The sequence below is a fragment of the Acomys minous genome (assembly GCF_964271855.1).
Source record: "Acomys minous genome assembly, chromosome: 12".
Classification (NCBI taxonomy): Eukaryota; Metazoa; Chordata; class Mammalia; order Rodentia; family Muridae; genus Acomys; species Acomys minous.
Window position 1 is genome coordinate 81,337,006 of NC_140493.1, and position 16,607 is coordinate 81,353,612.

A 16,607-nucleotide genomic window follows, 5' to 3' on the forward strand; every position below is an offset into this window, starting at 1 on the left:
CCAAAAGTAACGCCACTGGGATGACACATCAGACTGGAGACCAGAGAAGAGAAAGGCTCACCATGGCAGCCAGACAAGAGGACAGGAGCCTCCCCACACCCCAGGCTCTTGACCGTAATACACAATGCACGGTCCCCAGCAGGCGGCTATGTGCCCACAGGCACTCCCACAGCTTTCTTCACTGTGGGCTTGGTTTGGGTTCAGCTCCCAAGGAAATGAGAGGCAGGCCCATTTCTCAGAACTCCTCCCTGTACCCTGACACCCTGGGGGGAGCTGAGAAAGGTAGAGATCTGAACCCCAGTACAGCCCACCAGCCTGGGCTTACAATAGTTCTGACAAGATCCTCAGGAGATGTTGGGACCACCCTGAGCTCCAGGGATCCCTTCCCTAGCTTTTGCCTCTGGTTTCTGTATCCTTCTAGACTCACTCCTGGTCAGCCCCCCTTCTCTCAGCCAACTCGGCCATGTTCCTTGTGAGGAAGCCACATAGCCCAGCTGTACTCAGACATGGGGTTTGGAGGGTCGCACTGTCCCTGGGCACCACCTAAGTGTCTCTGCAATGTACACACACCTGAGGACACTGGGAGCAGAGTGAAAATCCAGTGCCCATGTCCTTGCTAAAGCTCCTTCCAGTGACACGGGCCAGGACTTCAGGAGAATGACCAAGGCGAGCCAGTGGCTCCCTTGACAGTGATTTCTTCAGTTGCACTGTCAACGTGTGGCCTGGCAGAGGATGCTCCTGCTGTAGCCCACACTATCTCAAAACCAGGAGGGATACTAGGTCTCTGTTCTGACTATCTATAGGACAGCTCTCAGCAACATGTCCCTTGTCCAGGAAGCGCTTCCTGCCACCTACTCATGGATTTTCAGAACTGCAGGGCAGGCTAAGAGAACCTCTGCAATGAGACAAGTCACTCGTGACGTGGGGGATTCCCCACAGTTTCTTTCTCTGGGCCTGCCCTCTTGCACAGAGGCTGCCAAGCAGGGCACGAATGTCTCTCTGTTTCCTCGCCTCACTCCCTGTCCTTGGGAAAGAACTAAATAAACTCACATTTGCACCATCTATTACATTTCACCTCATTTGGGCTCTGAAGAAAGAGAGAGAGAGAGAGAGAGAGAGAGAGAGAGAGAGAGAGAGAGAGAGGGGGAGGGAAAAAAAAAGCCCTGCAGTGTGAACACTGTCCCTCTGTTTGGTGGCAAAGACTAGACTGGAGGGTGAGCCCTGGGGAGTACCGGTAAGTCACAGCATAGCTATCAAACACCACAGTATAGTAGTTGGCAGGGGCGGAGCTGGAGGCTGACTCTGGCGGTCGGCCTGGCAGACCAGCACTCACCCACGTCTGAGTTGCTTTAAGTCTAGTGAAGTGATGTAAGATTGACGCCTTTCTCTAGGGCTGCTGCAGGAATGTCTGGGACATCACGGAGTCAGGACGAACCACCTGGGCCAAGGGCCGAGGTAATGTGACTTACTATCACTCAAAGTCAACAAGGTGGAAAAAGGCTGAAGGCCACACTTGAACTTAGCTGGGCTGCCTTCCAACACCCTCAGAACCCGGTTTTAGACCTTAAAGAGGCTGCTTACTGCAGCACCCTTGATGGACGCCCCCTTAGAGCAGAGAGTCGGCTGAGAAAACACTCTCAAGACCTGCTGAGCCCAAGCACACACTGAGCACAGACCCTGCAAAGCACGGCTGTAAGCACACCAAGCCGAGGGCTTCACTCTCACAAAGCAGCAGCATCTTTCCTTGCAGGGGTGGGGGTGGGTGGGTGGGGGGGGCTGAAAAACGGACACACTGGCAGCATGGTGGAATACAGAGACAAGTAGACAGCAAGAAGCAGGTGGCACTGCACTTGCTACAGACTCCACTACAAAGAGCACACCAAGCCCAGGTCAGCAGCTGTGGGAGGGAGGGAAGGAGGGACGGAGGGGGAGGGGAGCAGAGCAAAACAAACATGGGAGAAGAAGTCACAGGGGAAGGCAGAAGTAGAGGCCAGTCAGCTCAGGAAGACATGAAAGCGGCTTCTACCTTTCTAGTGTGTGTATAAGATGAGAAATGTGCAAAACTACACGACTTTAACATTTTTATTACATTATTTAGTGGGTGGGGGTGCATGCATCCAAATGCATATATGTAACACACACACACACACAGAGAGAGAGAGAGAGAGAGAGAGAGAGAGAGAGAGAGAGAGAGAGAGAGATGGATGTACATGCCTTTCCACCAGAATTGGACTCAGGTTGTTAGGTTTGGCAGCAAGTACTCCTCCCCACTGAGCTTTCAGGACAGTCCTGCGTCAATCAATCCATGATGCAACGTCCTGGATATCCCAACCCTCCAGGACAGCAGCTCTCAACCTTCCTAACGCTGCAACCCTCTAATACAGTTGCTCATGTTGTGGTGACCCCAACCACAAGGTTATTTTCCTTACAACTTCATAACTAATTTTGCTACAGTTGTAAATCATAATGTAAACACCTGATATGCAGGATCTCTGATATGTGAACCCCTCCCCAAGGGGTCACGACCCATAGGTTGAGAACCACTGCTCTAGCGACTGTATAAAAGCAAAGCCACTATCAAAGGACCCAGGCTGACACCTGGGGCTTGCCATGTGCCTGTGTGACACACAGAAGTCCTGTGTGACACACAGAAGTCCTGTGTGACAGACAATTGAAAGGAATGCCTCTATAATCTGAATTGGAGCCATTTGTCTCTTTGATACACCAAATATAGATAATGGTATCATTTACTTTACCAAGCATGATTTCCTTCTGAAAGCTAAGAAGGAAGCCTGAGTCTCTAGTCCTTCCATGTCCCTGCCCCCCCCTCTTCTTTAAAGCCTGAGCTTGGCACCCCAGACAGATCACACCAGCCAGAAGAGGATGTCAGAAGCCATTGAACTGAAGAACAGGTAAAGGACCCTTGTGGCAAAGGAAACAGAAAAACAGAGGAGAGCCAAGTCAGGCGTGGACCCCCCTCACTCCCTCCTGGAGTGAAGCTCCTGGGGGTGAAGGCAAGGAGAATGAAGGCAGTCACCCCACAAACTGATGGGCCCACATCATCTGCTTTGCATTAAGACTCAGTTCTGTAGGGAAGTCTATAGGAAAGCTGAGCGAGGCAGTAGAGCCATGCCAACCAGACCACTAAGGCAGAAGCAGACTACAAGTTATGCAGCCTTCAGGGTCTCTAAGCAACTGGGGTATAACAAGCCTGCATAGGACCCGCCAGGCTACTTGCCTTTTATTTATGTTGTCCCAGACACCTGGACAGAAATATGGTCATAGAACGACCACTCGCCCCATATTTCACTGCCAGTGAACCTCAGAGACACATCTTCCCAGTAGCCCTGCCCACAAGCTCCTGTCAGAAGACACCTCCAGGACTGCCTGTTCTGTGCTCTCCTCTGTGTTCGGTGCCCACCTTGCGAGCAGCAGGCCACAAAGCCCTCGTGAACAGGTTCCCCAGGCCCTAACAGGTGGGGCAAGCCATCCCCACTTGTTTAGAGGCGCAAAATGTGGCCAGAGGACAATGCTGGCAAGGAGGGGTTCTTCTTGACACCTGGGCGCCCAGCTGAAACTCCCTCAGGAATCGCCACTTGAGCCTCGGACCTGGCTGGCCATTCTCCTGTCTTCAGCCACTCATCCAACACTTTACTTCCTGAGCCCCAGAGGTAAACAGGTGTCGTGGGTACTGAGAACAAACCAGACAAGTGAAGAGACTGAGAGGACCAAAACAAAGCCGTTGGTCTATCCTCCCCACCTGTGAGTCCACACATACAGACTCAACTGCAGTAGGGTGGGGAGTCGGGCCACAAACACCCCTCACCTCTAACTCAGAACAGCGCCTCTCATCCCCCATCAGAGAAGTCCTAGAGACAGACAACTCTTTAGAAAGAGTTCTCCCATATGGCCCCGAGCAGCTCCGGTTAGTATTAAGCCTTAGCGCTGCTCCATGCCCTGGTGCCTGTGCTCCACTCCCTCTACCTCAAGGGCCCCACGCTGCCCTTGTCTCTCTCACCATCCCAGCTGAGGCCATCTCTACCACTCTCAGCCTTCCAAAAGACCAGCTACCCAACAAGGCCATCATAAACACTCAGCTCTCCTGACTTACACACAACCTCCTCCAAATGGCCTGGCGATGTCCAGAGCACATACCACAGCTACGATTCCAAAGTCGGAGCTGTAGTCTTGTCTGTGGGGAAACGCCAGTATGGAAGTAACAGAGCCTGGGTCTTCAACAAAAGGAAGCCAACTTTCTCCTTGTGGAGCATCCCTGCAGATGCTGGTTATCCCATTAACCCTCATAATTGTAAAGCCGTGGTCCCAGCACTGGAGAAACTGAGACTCCCAAGTTGAAACAGTGTGTCCAAGTGGCAAGTGGGGGGTCCCACCCAGGTCTTGTGGCAGGCAGTAAGCTGCACCCTTCTCTTCTCTGCTGTCTGTGTGGTATGGAATTACATCATAGCACAGTTGGTCCTTGGCAGGGAGGTGCATTTAAACTCTTTCTATAGTTCACACCGAGATGATGGGCTGTTATACAGCGATTGAAAGCCATGTTGTTACCAACCACCTAGTGACACATGGAAATTATTACAAAGTATTGTTAAATGAAGAAGCTGGGGATACACACACACACACACACACACACACACACACCAGTATAAGCACAATTGTATTTTTTTCCAATTATGTTTTTAAATGTATATATGAATATGCAAAACTATAATATGCTAAAGAAAAAGATTAATTATTAGCATTTTTACATGTCTTTAAATCATCTGTAAGGAGCGGCCATTCCTTCTCTAATTTAGAAAAGCATATTAATAATCCTTTACTTTCTGAAAAGAAAGAGCCACTGTTCCGGCTTGGCCACAGACCAACTCATGCCATGGAGTCGGGGGGCCCCCAAACCCAAGTAGGTCCCTGGCCAAGGACTCTAGGCCACAGTGCCAACAGCAGCTGCTTGTTGCCAAGGTGGTAAACACAACAGCGACAGCCGCCAGGGATCCTCGCTGTCCCTGAGCCCCATGGCTAGCAAGCAACACAGAAGCCAGGCCTTCCCTCAGGAACCGCCTCGCCTCAGGGACACCCAGCCGTAGAAGAACGAGGTGGAAGAAAGAAACAGAAGACCAAGAGTGAGTAGTGAGTACAAAAGACAAAATGCATCTCAAAGGCAGGATGACAATCCAAGCAGTGACTTTAGTGTGAGCCACTCTGGTCCCATCAGACAGCTGGATGGAAACACTGTGACCCAAAAAGGAGTTCCTGGGATCAACTCTAAGAGCACAGTATTTAAACACACACACACACACAAACACACACACACACACACACACACACACACACACACACACACATCACACTGTGGGTCTCTAGACAAAAAACAGGGACTAGACAGCGTTAGAGGCAAGGTCCTAGTCCCATCGCTGGCTTCCAGGAACTCTGGGTAAGTTAACCAGTCTCCCTGGGGTTCCTCGTGGGGAAATGTGCAATGCCAGGACTAGAACCCAGTTTCAGAGCTGGCAGAATAGGTCGTTGCTAAGCTCTAGAGAAGCCAGCTGAGGTATTGTGAGGATCCTCAGAGAGGCCCCGACTCTGGGAATGGGCCCAGAGGCAGATCCTCCAACGTGGCCAAGCCCTGAGGTGACTGAAGCCCAGAACTTCGACTTGCCCTCCACCTTATGAGTGACCCTCAACCAGAACCATCCAGCCCAGAAGCCTGGTCCACACCCCTGTGGGAGACTGGAAGCGCACGCCAGTTTAAGTTACTGAACTCCAGAGCCCTTCTGTTACACAGTAACAGGTAACCAGCTCAGGCTTTGATTCATGGCGCTGAGGAACTCAATAATAAATAGCTTCTGTAATAGTCCCTTATTTTCTCTATATTAAAAGTACCAGAAGGTCCATGTACCGTTTGCAACAGCTTTTCTTAGGAAAAAAAAAAGTCATTTAGTAAATACGCGTAGGCTTTACAAATATTGAAACCGAAACAGTGGCACTAATGATGCCCTCTGTATCTGAAAAAAAGCTGGGAAAGGGTGATTTTGAATACTTTTATCCTAAGGGAATGATAAATATGAGATGTAGATAGATTTACCCTAACATGAATTTACACACTGTGCACATTTATTAAAACACCTTGCTATTGCATAAATGTATGTTTTATGTATCTTTTTAAAACAGATATGAATGTTTTTCTCCCTCATCACCCTCCCCCCCCCCCCCCGTTGTTTTGCTTTTTTGTTGGTTTGTTGCTATTTGGTTTTTGCAATGGGTTTCCCTACCCTCCTGCCTCTACCTCCCGGTCGCTGGGATTATAGGCTCAAGCCACTACTACCAGCTTTTTAAAATTTAAATATTTCCTATATAAGGACCAAAACTATACCTCAGAGCTTCAGAGCTTCACAAAGCTGAAGTTGAACTAGCCACGCAGCTGAGGGCTCAGGAGCAGGTAGGCCAGAGCTCCACTCACAGTGACCCACTGAAGAAAACTCGAGCAGCCCTAGGTTGCTCTAGGCATCCCGAGATCTTCCGAAGAGAACCAGCATGGTCAGACAGATGGAGGACTCTGTCATAGGGCTGCGCCATCTCTGTGTTGTTATTTCTCTGGGCATATTTTGACCATTTTTGTGGGTGGCTCCATCATCTCCTACCCACATTTTCTTGAAAAATCAGTATGTGAATTACTGAATTTTCCTCTTAAATGGATCAACTCGTGTTTAACTGGGTGATCTCATTCTACAGCAGGGGGGGGGAGGGGCTCCTAGAACCACCAAGAATAGAGAGTAATTTTTTTAAAAAAGGGAGCGGAGGAGCACTGGCGCAAGCCTTCCTGCTTTATTTGCAGCTAGACCCTGAGTCCTATGTCTTCCTGCCAGCTTTTGTTAGCTTGATTCCCTTCCCAAGCCCTGTTGTTACACAGGAGAAAGCAGTCTGTCAAGGTCTTGGGGAGTGTGATCGTCCACCGGTCCACATGCCCATCTTTTGGGCCAGAGGAGCTGGGAAGTCTGTCTCCCTATAGCCCAACTACCCAAATGGCGGGAAATTCTCATTTCACCCAGTCCTCCACTTTGTCAGCATTCTGTTAAGGAGCAAGGGAAGTAAAAACTAGAATGTTTCAGTCCCAAGGTACTGTTGACTTTTTAATCCCTGCTCCCTCAAGACAAGCCTTCAACGCTTAAAATTTCCACCCACGGGGCACGGGATAGAATCCAACCTCCCTGCAGGTAACAAGGAAGTCGAAAGCACCCCTCTAGTACTGTAGGGGAACTAAGGCATAGAGGAAACAACGTGGCCTTACAAGGTAATCGTCCAGGATGAGCCATCACTACCGAGCCACAGAGATCACTGGGGCGACTCAAGACCCATGGTGCCCGGAGACAGAAAGCATGTCCTTAGTTACCCTGGGAAAGTGTGCCAAGCCTGCAGGGGAGGTCTTCTCACTACAAAATACTTAAAAGAAGCCTGGCTAATGACACCCAGAAAAGGCTGACTTGGGGGTAAAGAAGTCAGTGTGGGTAGCCTGGGAGAGAAGTGTTCAGAGGCCAAGGTGCCATCTGCAAAGACATGGGATAAATGCTGCCAACAGGTCGAGCGAGCAGGATGCCTCTGTGAGCCAGACTCATTTCTGTTGTTGTTGTTGTTGTTGTTGCTGTTGTTTTGCTTTGTTTTTCAAGACAGGGTTTCTCTGTGTAGCCTTGGCTGTCCTGGACTCGCTTTGTAGACCAGGCTGGCCTCAAATTCACAGTGATCCACCTGCCTCTGCCTCCTGAGTGCTGGGATTAAAAGCGTGTGCCATCACCGCCCGGCTCCACACACACTTCGTAGGTTATGGTTCTGTATATTAGCTCAGTTGATCCTCACAGCAAACCCTGAGGCAGGAGACAGCCCCGTCTTACAAATGTGGAAAGTAAGTGACAGAGAGGACAGGCCACTTATCCAGGTCACACGGCTGATAAAACATCAGAGCCAGGATTCTAGCCGAGGCAGTCGGGCTTGTGGGTCTCCTCCCTTAGATAATGTGCTAAGTGTCTGTCCACCTGCTTGAGAAAGGCTTCCCTTTGTAAAACTTTCCTCATATGAAACCCTCGGGCTGCCCCCTAGTTTTGTTATGTAATAGTTTATAAAAGACCATCAACTCTCTTCTTTCCCAACTGCTCAAGATAACCAACAATGAGACATAAAAACAATCAAACCAAAGAGCTTTATCACAGAAAGGGGGTAAAATAAATCTGAAAACATGATTACATGTGTGTGTCTCTTTCCCCACACTGAGCTCCGAACCTCCTAGCCATCTAAGTGAAACGGACAACATGATCAAATTTCAAAGTGTTTCCCACAGGAAGAGAAGCTTACTAAGTCCCCGAAGAGACGCAAAGATTACATATCACTAAATCACTATGCAAGAGAAAAACATGATCCATTTTTCAGTAAGACTTTTAGAAATCATGACTGGCCAGGCGGTGGTGGCGCACGCCTTTAATCCCAGCAGTCAAGAAGCAGAGGCAGGCAGATCTCTGTGAGTTCAAGGCCAGCCTGATCTACAGAGCTAGTTCCAGGATAGCCAGGACTACACAGAGAAATCCTGTTCTTGGGGGGAGGGGAAGGGAGGGGGAGAGAGAGAGAGAGAGAGAGAGAGAGAGAGAGAGAGAGAGAGAGAGAGGGAGAGAGAGAGAGAAGCAACAAACAGAGGCACAGACACAGAGAGACAGAGAATATTAAGTTCCTAACATTAAAAGCAATTGAAGATGCTGCAATTTCCTAAGTGCTGAGGTAATTATCCCCCACCATGTCCAGCCTCCCTGTGAGGCTCTACTTTCCCAGCCCAAAGTTACAAAATGGGAAGAATTATCCTATCCCTCGGTGCCTGACACATCTTCATTGCACCAAGATGGCCCCCCAGGAGCCTGGGTCATTTACATAGTGTTTACCAAGTAGGGTGAAATACCTGGTAGTCTTGGATCATGTGACATGGAGCCTGCTGATGCCTCAAAGTAGGTCTGCCAGCAGCTGAGGACTCATCAAGAAACTGCATGGAAATACAGGCGGGAAGATGGAATAGCATGTCCTGGGCCAGTTCATAAAGTTTCATTATTCAGTTTAAACTGTTACAACACAACACAACACAACACAAAGACCAAAATTCCTCTTCAGGCCAAGAAAGCAATATAACCCCATCCCTCATCTGAATGTCACGGGTGTCAAAGTCTGCTACTCCAGGGTCCTACCAGGCCTGTGATCCTTCTAGCATCCTGTAATAATCCCTGCAAAACACCAGACAGGTATTCATGGCCCTGGACGCTCTCTGCTCCCTAGAACATTAGCCAACACCTGCAGATGGAGAAGCAAACGACCCAGGGCCTGGTAGAACGTCACTCATATGCCTTCTGTTCACCTGTGGACCAGTAGGAATCAATGAGAGGCATCGGGAGAGAGTGTGGCTAGGTCCCAGGAAGCACAGAGACTGGCCACACTTCACACTCAATAAGCCCAGAGTAGCAACTCAGCCTGAATGCTGAGGGCACAATCCCTCAAGTGGCCCTCTACACAGGATGCCTTCTGTCCTGCTTGCTGACTGGAAGGAGTTGGAAACCCTACCGCCAGTCCTCCCGTGTCATTATTCAACAACAAACAGGAACTATATTTAGAACTGTTTCCATGAAGGCGCCACGGGCAAAGGCCACTCAACCTCGGAGACACAGGAAAGGTGAAGTAAGGCTAATCCGCCCCGTTCGCAGTCATCTGTTCAACACAGCTTCTCATTTTATAAATGGACCTTAAAATTCACAGGAGGAAAGACAGTTCTCCCAGGAGCCTCTGCGTCCATTCTGCAAAATTACGTAACGCAGAAAACGAGGGTTGTGATTTGATTACGCTTTCCACAGCCTGGTGCCGAGGAGACCAGCTCACCGAGCCCAACAACCGCTGGCAGAGAACAAAAGCACAGAAGGGCAGAGAAAGTCTAGATAAACCCTTCTGCACTAACCCGTGCAAATAAGTCTTAAGCAAACCTCTTTACACAGTCAGTGGCCCACGTTTGCCCCACCCGACCCCAAGGCAAACCCTACAGTGGGTTTCTGGCCCACCTAGTTTGGGTAGAAAAGTACACAGCTCTGAATTTGGGCTAACTGAGTAGTTTGTCCTTAATGGAAGTTTATATGTGCCTCCCACACAAGGGCTACTGTTGGAAGGAATCAAATAATTTACTGTTGGACATTGGGGTTTCAAGGACAGCATATGCCCTTGGGCAGGCAAAGTATTACCTTTACCTTAAAAAAAAAAAAGTATTCACTTGCCAGGTGTGATGAAGCATGCCTAGAATCTCAGCACTCGGGAGGCAGAGGCAGGGGGATCACTGTGAGTTCGAGGCCAGCCTGGTCTACAAAGTGAGTCTAGGACAGCCAAGGCTACACAGAGAAACCATGTCTCAGAAAATAATAATAATAATAATAATAATAATAATAATAATAATAACAACAACAACAACAATAATAATAATAATTTTTAAAAATATTCGCTTGTCTTTTATAAGCAAGCCAACTGAAACAGGGCCTTTTCAAAACGCAGTTAGAGGTACCAAAAACCCCTCTCTGTAGAGTGTAGATCTGCTCTTTCAGAGGGAAATTCTAGAGAGGGAGTTTCTGAGAGATGAGGTCCAGCGTCCTGCAGGTACCCCAGGTGAGGCCTCTACCTGCCCTCTGCCCCGTCAAACAGATTTTATCATCTCACACAGATTTTATCATCTCATCTGCTCTTTGTCCACCTTGCTGGGCTTCATGTAGACAAAACAGAGCTAATTGTGTCTATTTCACTGTCAAGAGCAGAGGCTGCTTTTATAAGTCTTCTCAAAAAAAAAAAAACAAAACAAAAAAAAAAAACAAGCCACTTGAGACACCCCTGAGGTCATTCGTCTACAGTGTTGTGCTGGGGAGACCTGGATTCCTATGTGGAGAAGAGTATGTCATCTTTCTGTGCTCAGGACAAGACACTTGTCCTTGACTGGAAGTGTGCAGCCAGGCCTCTGCACAGGGCCAAGTGGGTACGCTCCTTCCTTCTCCAGCCGCGCACTGCCTCTCACAGGCACAGGTCACATGTCCCCTCTCAAGTCTGGGAATTTACCATGCGAAAGCACGGGGAGGGGAGGTGGCTGGTTTGCAGATGTTTCCGGTTTTCTCAGCAAGGTTTGTATTCTAAAAGCAAACTATGCTGGAATCAAAAGAAATATGACTTCTTTAAGACAAAAACCTTCCCAAACAGCTTCCTTTCTGTCCACGCACTCATCCACCCTACCCATCTCATCCAGCAAACTGTTGGTTTTGCTGTGGGTGTGCACAGACCAGAGTTCAACCCTTGGAGGAGTCTTCCTCCATAATGCTTTTAAACACAGGGTCTTTCACTGAACTCTGGTAGCTTATCAGCTCAGAAAGACTGGTGAGCAAGGTCTAGGAATATTCCTATTTGTCCCTTCCCACTGCTGGGGTTAGAGCCATACATTGTGACCCCAGTTTTTTTTTTTAACATGGGTGCTAGAGACACAACTCAGGCATGAGCAGGCATACTGTGCCATTATCTCCAACACCTAGGTTTTCCAACTTAGTTGTGGGCATAATCTTGTACATATTTCCTTTTTAAAAATGGATATTATTCCGGGCGTGGTGACGCACACCTTTAATCCCAGCACTTGGGAGGCAGAGGCAGGCAGATCGCTGTGAGTTCGAGATCAGCCTGGTCTACAAAGCAAGTCCAGACAGCCAAGGCTAACTCAGGGAGACCCGGTCAGGAAAAACCAAAACAAAACAAACACACAAAAAGGATATTATGAATTGATATCAAACCTAACCTGAGACCCCATTACAGAAAGCCGGGTTTTCTGACTGGTCCCTAGCACCACTGCAGCCAGCTGGCGTGAATATTCCAGTATCAATCAGCAAACTCCCCTGGCAGCAGAACACATCAGAAGGGTACAACCTGGTTTAGCTAATCCTCTGGGGTTGGGCAACGTGGTTGTTCAGTTTGCCCGAATAAACAGTGTGACAATGGATATCCTTGAATGAGCCTTTATTATTTAGAAAGAACTTTATTTGATTACTGTCCAGAGTGACATACTTCTAGGAGGAACTGCTGGGTCAAGGTTTCTGGGTTTGCAGCTGCTGGTGGTGGTGGTGGTGGTGGTGGTTGGTGGTGCCTACCTCTAATGCCAACACTCGAGAGGCAGAGGCAGGTGGATTGCTGTGAGTTTGAGGCCAGCCTGGTCTACAAAGCCAGGCCAGGACAGCCAGGATAACATAGAGAAACCTTGCCTCAAAAAAAAAAAAAGTTTCTGGGTTTGCTTTCTGGAGAGGAATGAGGGGAGCTGCTGATGCATCTTGCTGGCATACGTGACTACATTTCACTTGATTTGCTGAGTCAAAGGAGGCTTGTGCTGACTAGAGAGCACATGGTGGCATCAGACACGCCAAATCACAAAGCAGAGGGTCATTCGGCACACTAAGCAACCAAGGGTGGCCTTTCCACAGTGAGGGGCAGAACAGCTCTGCCCACACTCTGGAAACCATGGAGGACTACCAGGTCTGGGTTCCTTGGACAGACACTGGCTCTGTCACTTCATCTCTTTTTGGCCTCACTCAGGCTTGTCCTGCTGGACAAGATGACCATGAGAAAGGCCGTTCCTTTGATGTGAACAACCTGTGTGTGCTGGGTTCCACTGGTGCTCCATAAAAACACGGGATGAGATCTCTCCTTTATTAGGCCCCCGGGATCTGAGCACTGTATCACATTACCCAGCGTGCTCTCTGACTCTTGGCAGCAAATATGAGGAGCCAAAGACTCCCACAGTGAGGCGGGGCAGAGGCCTTCCCAGGGCTTCTGGGTCTGCCTTCAACTGTGCTTCACCTGCAGAGGGTAACCCCTCACCTCCACTCCCTTCCTCAGACAGCCCTGGCTGGCACTTATCACTCGAGCTTCCTGAATTCGAGTCACCTCCCTCCCTTCCAGCAATAAGACCTAAGATAGTTCCTAAAGCAGTAGGTGCCTGGATCCTCCTATCAGCTATACCTCAGGGACCAATCAGTGTCTTCCTGCAGGACCATCACACAGAACGACAAATGAAAGTGAATGAAGCTTTCAGGACAGAGCCCGGTGCTCCGTGCATGCTTAATAGCATTAATAGGCATTGGCTATAATCATCCATCCATCCAACAAACTCTTAGGGGTATTTGTCCTCGCATTGCCAGTCGCTCCTGAAGATGCTAAGAAAACATAAATCATTACTGAAGACGTGGTCCAGGCAGTCTGGGGTGCTTCTCCTGAAGCTTGGGTTTGGAAGTTTCTGATTTCTGGCCAGCAACAGGTATGTGTATCATGTTATACAGCACCCACCTCCTTGTCTTCCCTGCTTCTCATCAAGGACATTGGGATGCTTTTCATTAAAATCCATGCGCCATCATACTCAGATGGATGGAGAAGCCCTGCAGGCTAAAGACAGGCAGGTCAGATTCTGCAGCCCAACGAGTTAAGAGAAATGGCCATTGGAACTGCAGACATGACCCTATAGACCTGCAGCCACACGGTACCACAGAGGGAGGAGCAATACAAGAAGGGAGAGTGGACAAGCAAATAGGCGTGACAGGACAGGGAGTTTCAGTTAGCACCTGAAGGAGAAACAAGAGCCTCACGGGACGTGGGTCTGGCAGAGGCAGCAGCAGATGCAAAGGGGGAGTGGAGGAACCTACAAAGAATGTTCTGGAAAGGCATCATCCATGATGGACACCCAAGAGGGCATGCAGAAGCACTGGGAAAAGCTGACAAGTGAGGCTAGGGTCCATGTCTAAACGACCGAGACCAGACCAAAGAGCCTCCCCTTTGGTACTGTAGCTCAGCCTGCACTTTAAGAAAAACGTGATTATATTGTGTTTTCATAAAAGACTCCTGGGCAGCCAACGGTACATGGGCAGGAAGGAAGGAAGGACATATCTAGACAGAAGGCCTGTCACTGGTCAGGTCAAACATGAAGGCAACACCAACTCAGGCAGCAAAGGGGTACAAATGAGGGACAGAACCTCAGAGTTGGAGTGGTGGGCGTTGGGGGCAGAGGCACCCTCATCAAAGTATAATACCAAGAGTGACAAGGCCCAGAAAGACAGCCACAGGAAGCAAAGGGCTCACGCAGGGTCACTTGTCCAAGCTGCCTTTGATCCTGTGAGCCTTCTGCCTCAACCTCCAGAGCCGGTGGGATTACAGGCAGAAGTTACCATGCTGAGGCAAACACTGCTATGCTCCTGCATGCCCATCTCAGACCTGCTCTTCACGGTGTGTGGCTGTTCCAGAGCCTTCTCTGCAGGTTCCTCTCCACTGCCTTTGCGTCTGCTAGTGCATAGTCACCTTCCCTGGGGTCCCATATGACAAACTGACTATTGTAACCACTGTACAACCCAAGCCCTCTTACCGACCATCCGTTCCTCTCCTCCATGTCACAAATGGGTTTGCAAAATGCACCAGTTAAGACCGCCTAGGGCCCCATGACTCAAAGAAACGAGTGGGACACATCTAGCAATGACTCAGAAAAGAGGGGACAGCACCGGCCACATGCAGTGCTGAGCCACAGAGCCAAGAGAGGTGACAGAGAGACTGGAAAGTCCCGGAAGGAATACAACAGAACTTCACGGTCCCCAAGCAGGATCCACACCCACCCACTTCTGAAACAGTCACCACCCCCATTTAAGCCCAGCCGAGGACACGACAGAGAAAGCTTCAGGTGATGAGAAAAGAGTCAAGTGCCCGTGGGCCACTCTGCCAGGGAAACCACAGCCATCTTCCTACTGTTTCCTACAAAAGAGTCAAAACCTAAGAAAGGCATAGACATTGGCACAGCTTTGTTGCCAAAAGAAATATGACTCTTGCGGTCACTAAGCGACTCAAGGACCCCAGTGACCACCTCTATTCCCAGGCCTCAGACCCTTCATCTAAAAACCTCTTTTTTTTTCTTTCTTTCTTTTTTTTTTTTTTAAAGCAGGGTCTCACTATGTAGCCCTGGCTGTTCTAAAATTCACTATGTAGACCAGGCTGACCTCAAACTCACAGAGACTTGCCTGCCTTTGCCTCCCGAGTACTGGGGTTAATGTCCTGAGACACTTAAGGACAGGGTACTGCTGCTCCCCCTAACTCTGAACACAACAGACGCCAAGTAATTACCTGGTAAACGGAGCCATCACCTGAAGAGAAGTTCGCCTCATGGAACTGGGGACCGGCGGGAGCCCCTTCCCATTGGCGCTCATGCTACAAACAGCCTCACAGTGGTCCCCTCACCACCCCCCCTCCCCTGCCCGGCCTTTCTAGATCCTTTATCTCATATGGCTTGCTTCTGCTAGAACCTCCTGCTTTAGGGAGAAGCCCTACCCACTTCAGCCACAGGGCTGGCTAAAGCCACGGTCCCTCCACGCAAAGCAGCTCAGGCCAACAGAGGTGCCCACTTGTCCTTTAGGAAGCTAGAGCCTAGCACTGCCAGAAAAGTGTGAGAGGAGCACCCCAGAAGGCAGGCTGAAAGGTAGCAACTCAGGAAAGTCAAATGTCAGTGGGCATCAGCCACCAAGTGTCCAGATAAACCTAGAATGTTCCCAGATAGTCACTGGCACAGCCCCACCCGAGCCACTTCTCAGGCACAGGTCTCAGAAGTTAAACTTTCTGATCAAACTCTTCAGAACTTATATATATATATATATATATCTGTTTTCAATTTACTTCAATTTACTTCAGTTTAGGATTCGGAACTCCAACGTCTTGTACAGAAGGAGGGTCAGACCTCCTCAGAACCCAAAATTGAGTCAGGGAGGTCTATCTGGGGCCAAGTGGCTTCTTTAATTTTTCCTAATGGGCATCTGCAAACTTGCACAAAAGTGATGAGCCTAATAACCCTGTCCTGGAAGCACCATGCACACCAGCCTCCACCCCCTGTCAACATACACACACACACACACACACACACACACACACACACACACACACCAATTCCCAGCAGCGCCACTGTTCTAATCAGCTGATTTCCGCCCCCAAGGGACCAAATACAACTCTGGATTTGTAAATGGCCTTTGCTCTCCACCAAGCAGAGTCCTTCCAGTGTTGCCTAACTCAGGGACAGAAACTGCGGCACTGGGATTCCCACTGAGGGGTAGGGGGGCAGTTGAGAAGGAAGAAAGCCCAGAGGGAGTAGGCTGAGTACCCCAAAAGTTGTCTAATGCTAACGAGGCCCTTCCAAGGAGCCAGAAAAGACCCAACGCTCCTACAGTCCTAGCGACTAGGAGCCAGTCTGTCAGCCAAACACAGAACTGAGGCAGCGGCCGGCCCTGGAGCCGCTGGGAGGGAAGCGGGGCTTGCGGCCTGTTGTTTATGTTTGATTAAAGGCTAGTTTATGCGTCCTTGGGGAGTTTTTATTTCTACGCTGTTATTTCACCCCTAAAATTTAGTGTGCCTGAATTCTTCCGCCCTGCCTGAATCAACTAACGCCCCCCCCCCCCCACACACACACACACCAGCCTCTCTGGTCTGAGAATGGCCAGAAATAGTTTCCATTGTCATTGACTTACATTTCTACTTTGATGATGGGAACAAATATT

The 16,607-nt window shown here is 49.3% G+C and overlaps 1 protein-coding gene across 10 annotated transcripts in view; it reads right to left on the minus strand.

Moving 5' to 3' along the window:
* The window catches only part of MSI2 (musashi RNA binding protein 2), a 361,149-nt gene that overhangs the window by 289,265 nt on the left and 55,277 nt on the right, over nucleotides 1–16,607 (minus strand). For 5 of the 10 annotated variants that reach the window (XM_084749550.1, XM_084749553.1, XM_084749551.1 and 2 more), the window contains exon 6: nucleotides 8,948–9,028. The exons of the other annotated variants lie outside the window; for them this stretch is intronic. In XM_084749550.1, coding sequence (XP_084605676.1) covers nucleotides 8,948–9,028 — 81 coding nt within the window. The remainder of the gene's footprint in view (nucleotides 1–8,947; nucleotides 9,029–16,607) is intronic. 10 annotated transcript variants of the gene reach the window in all.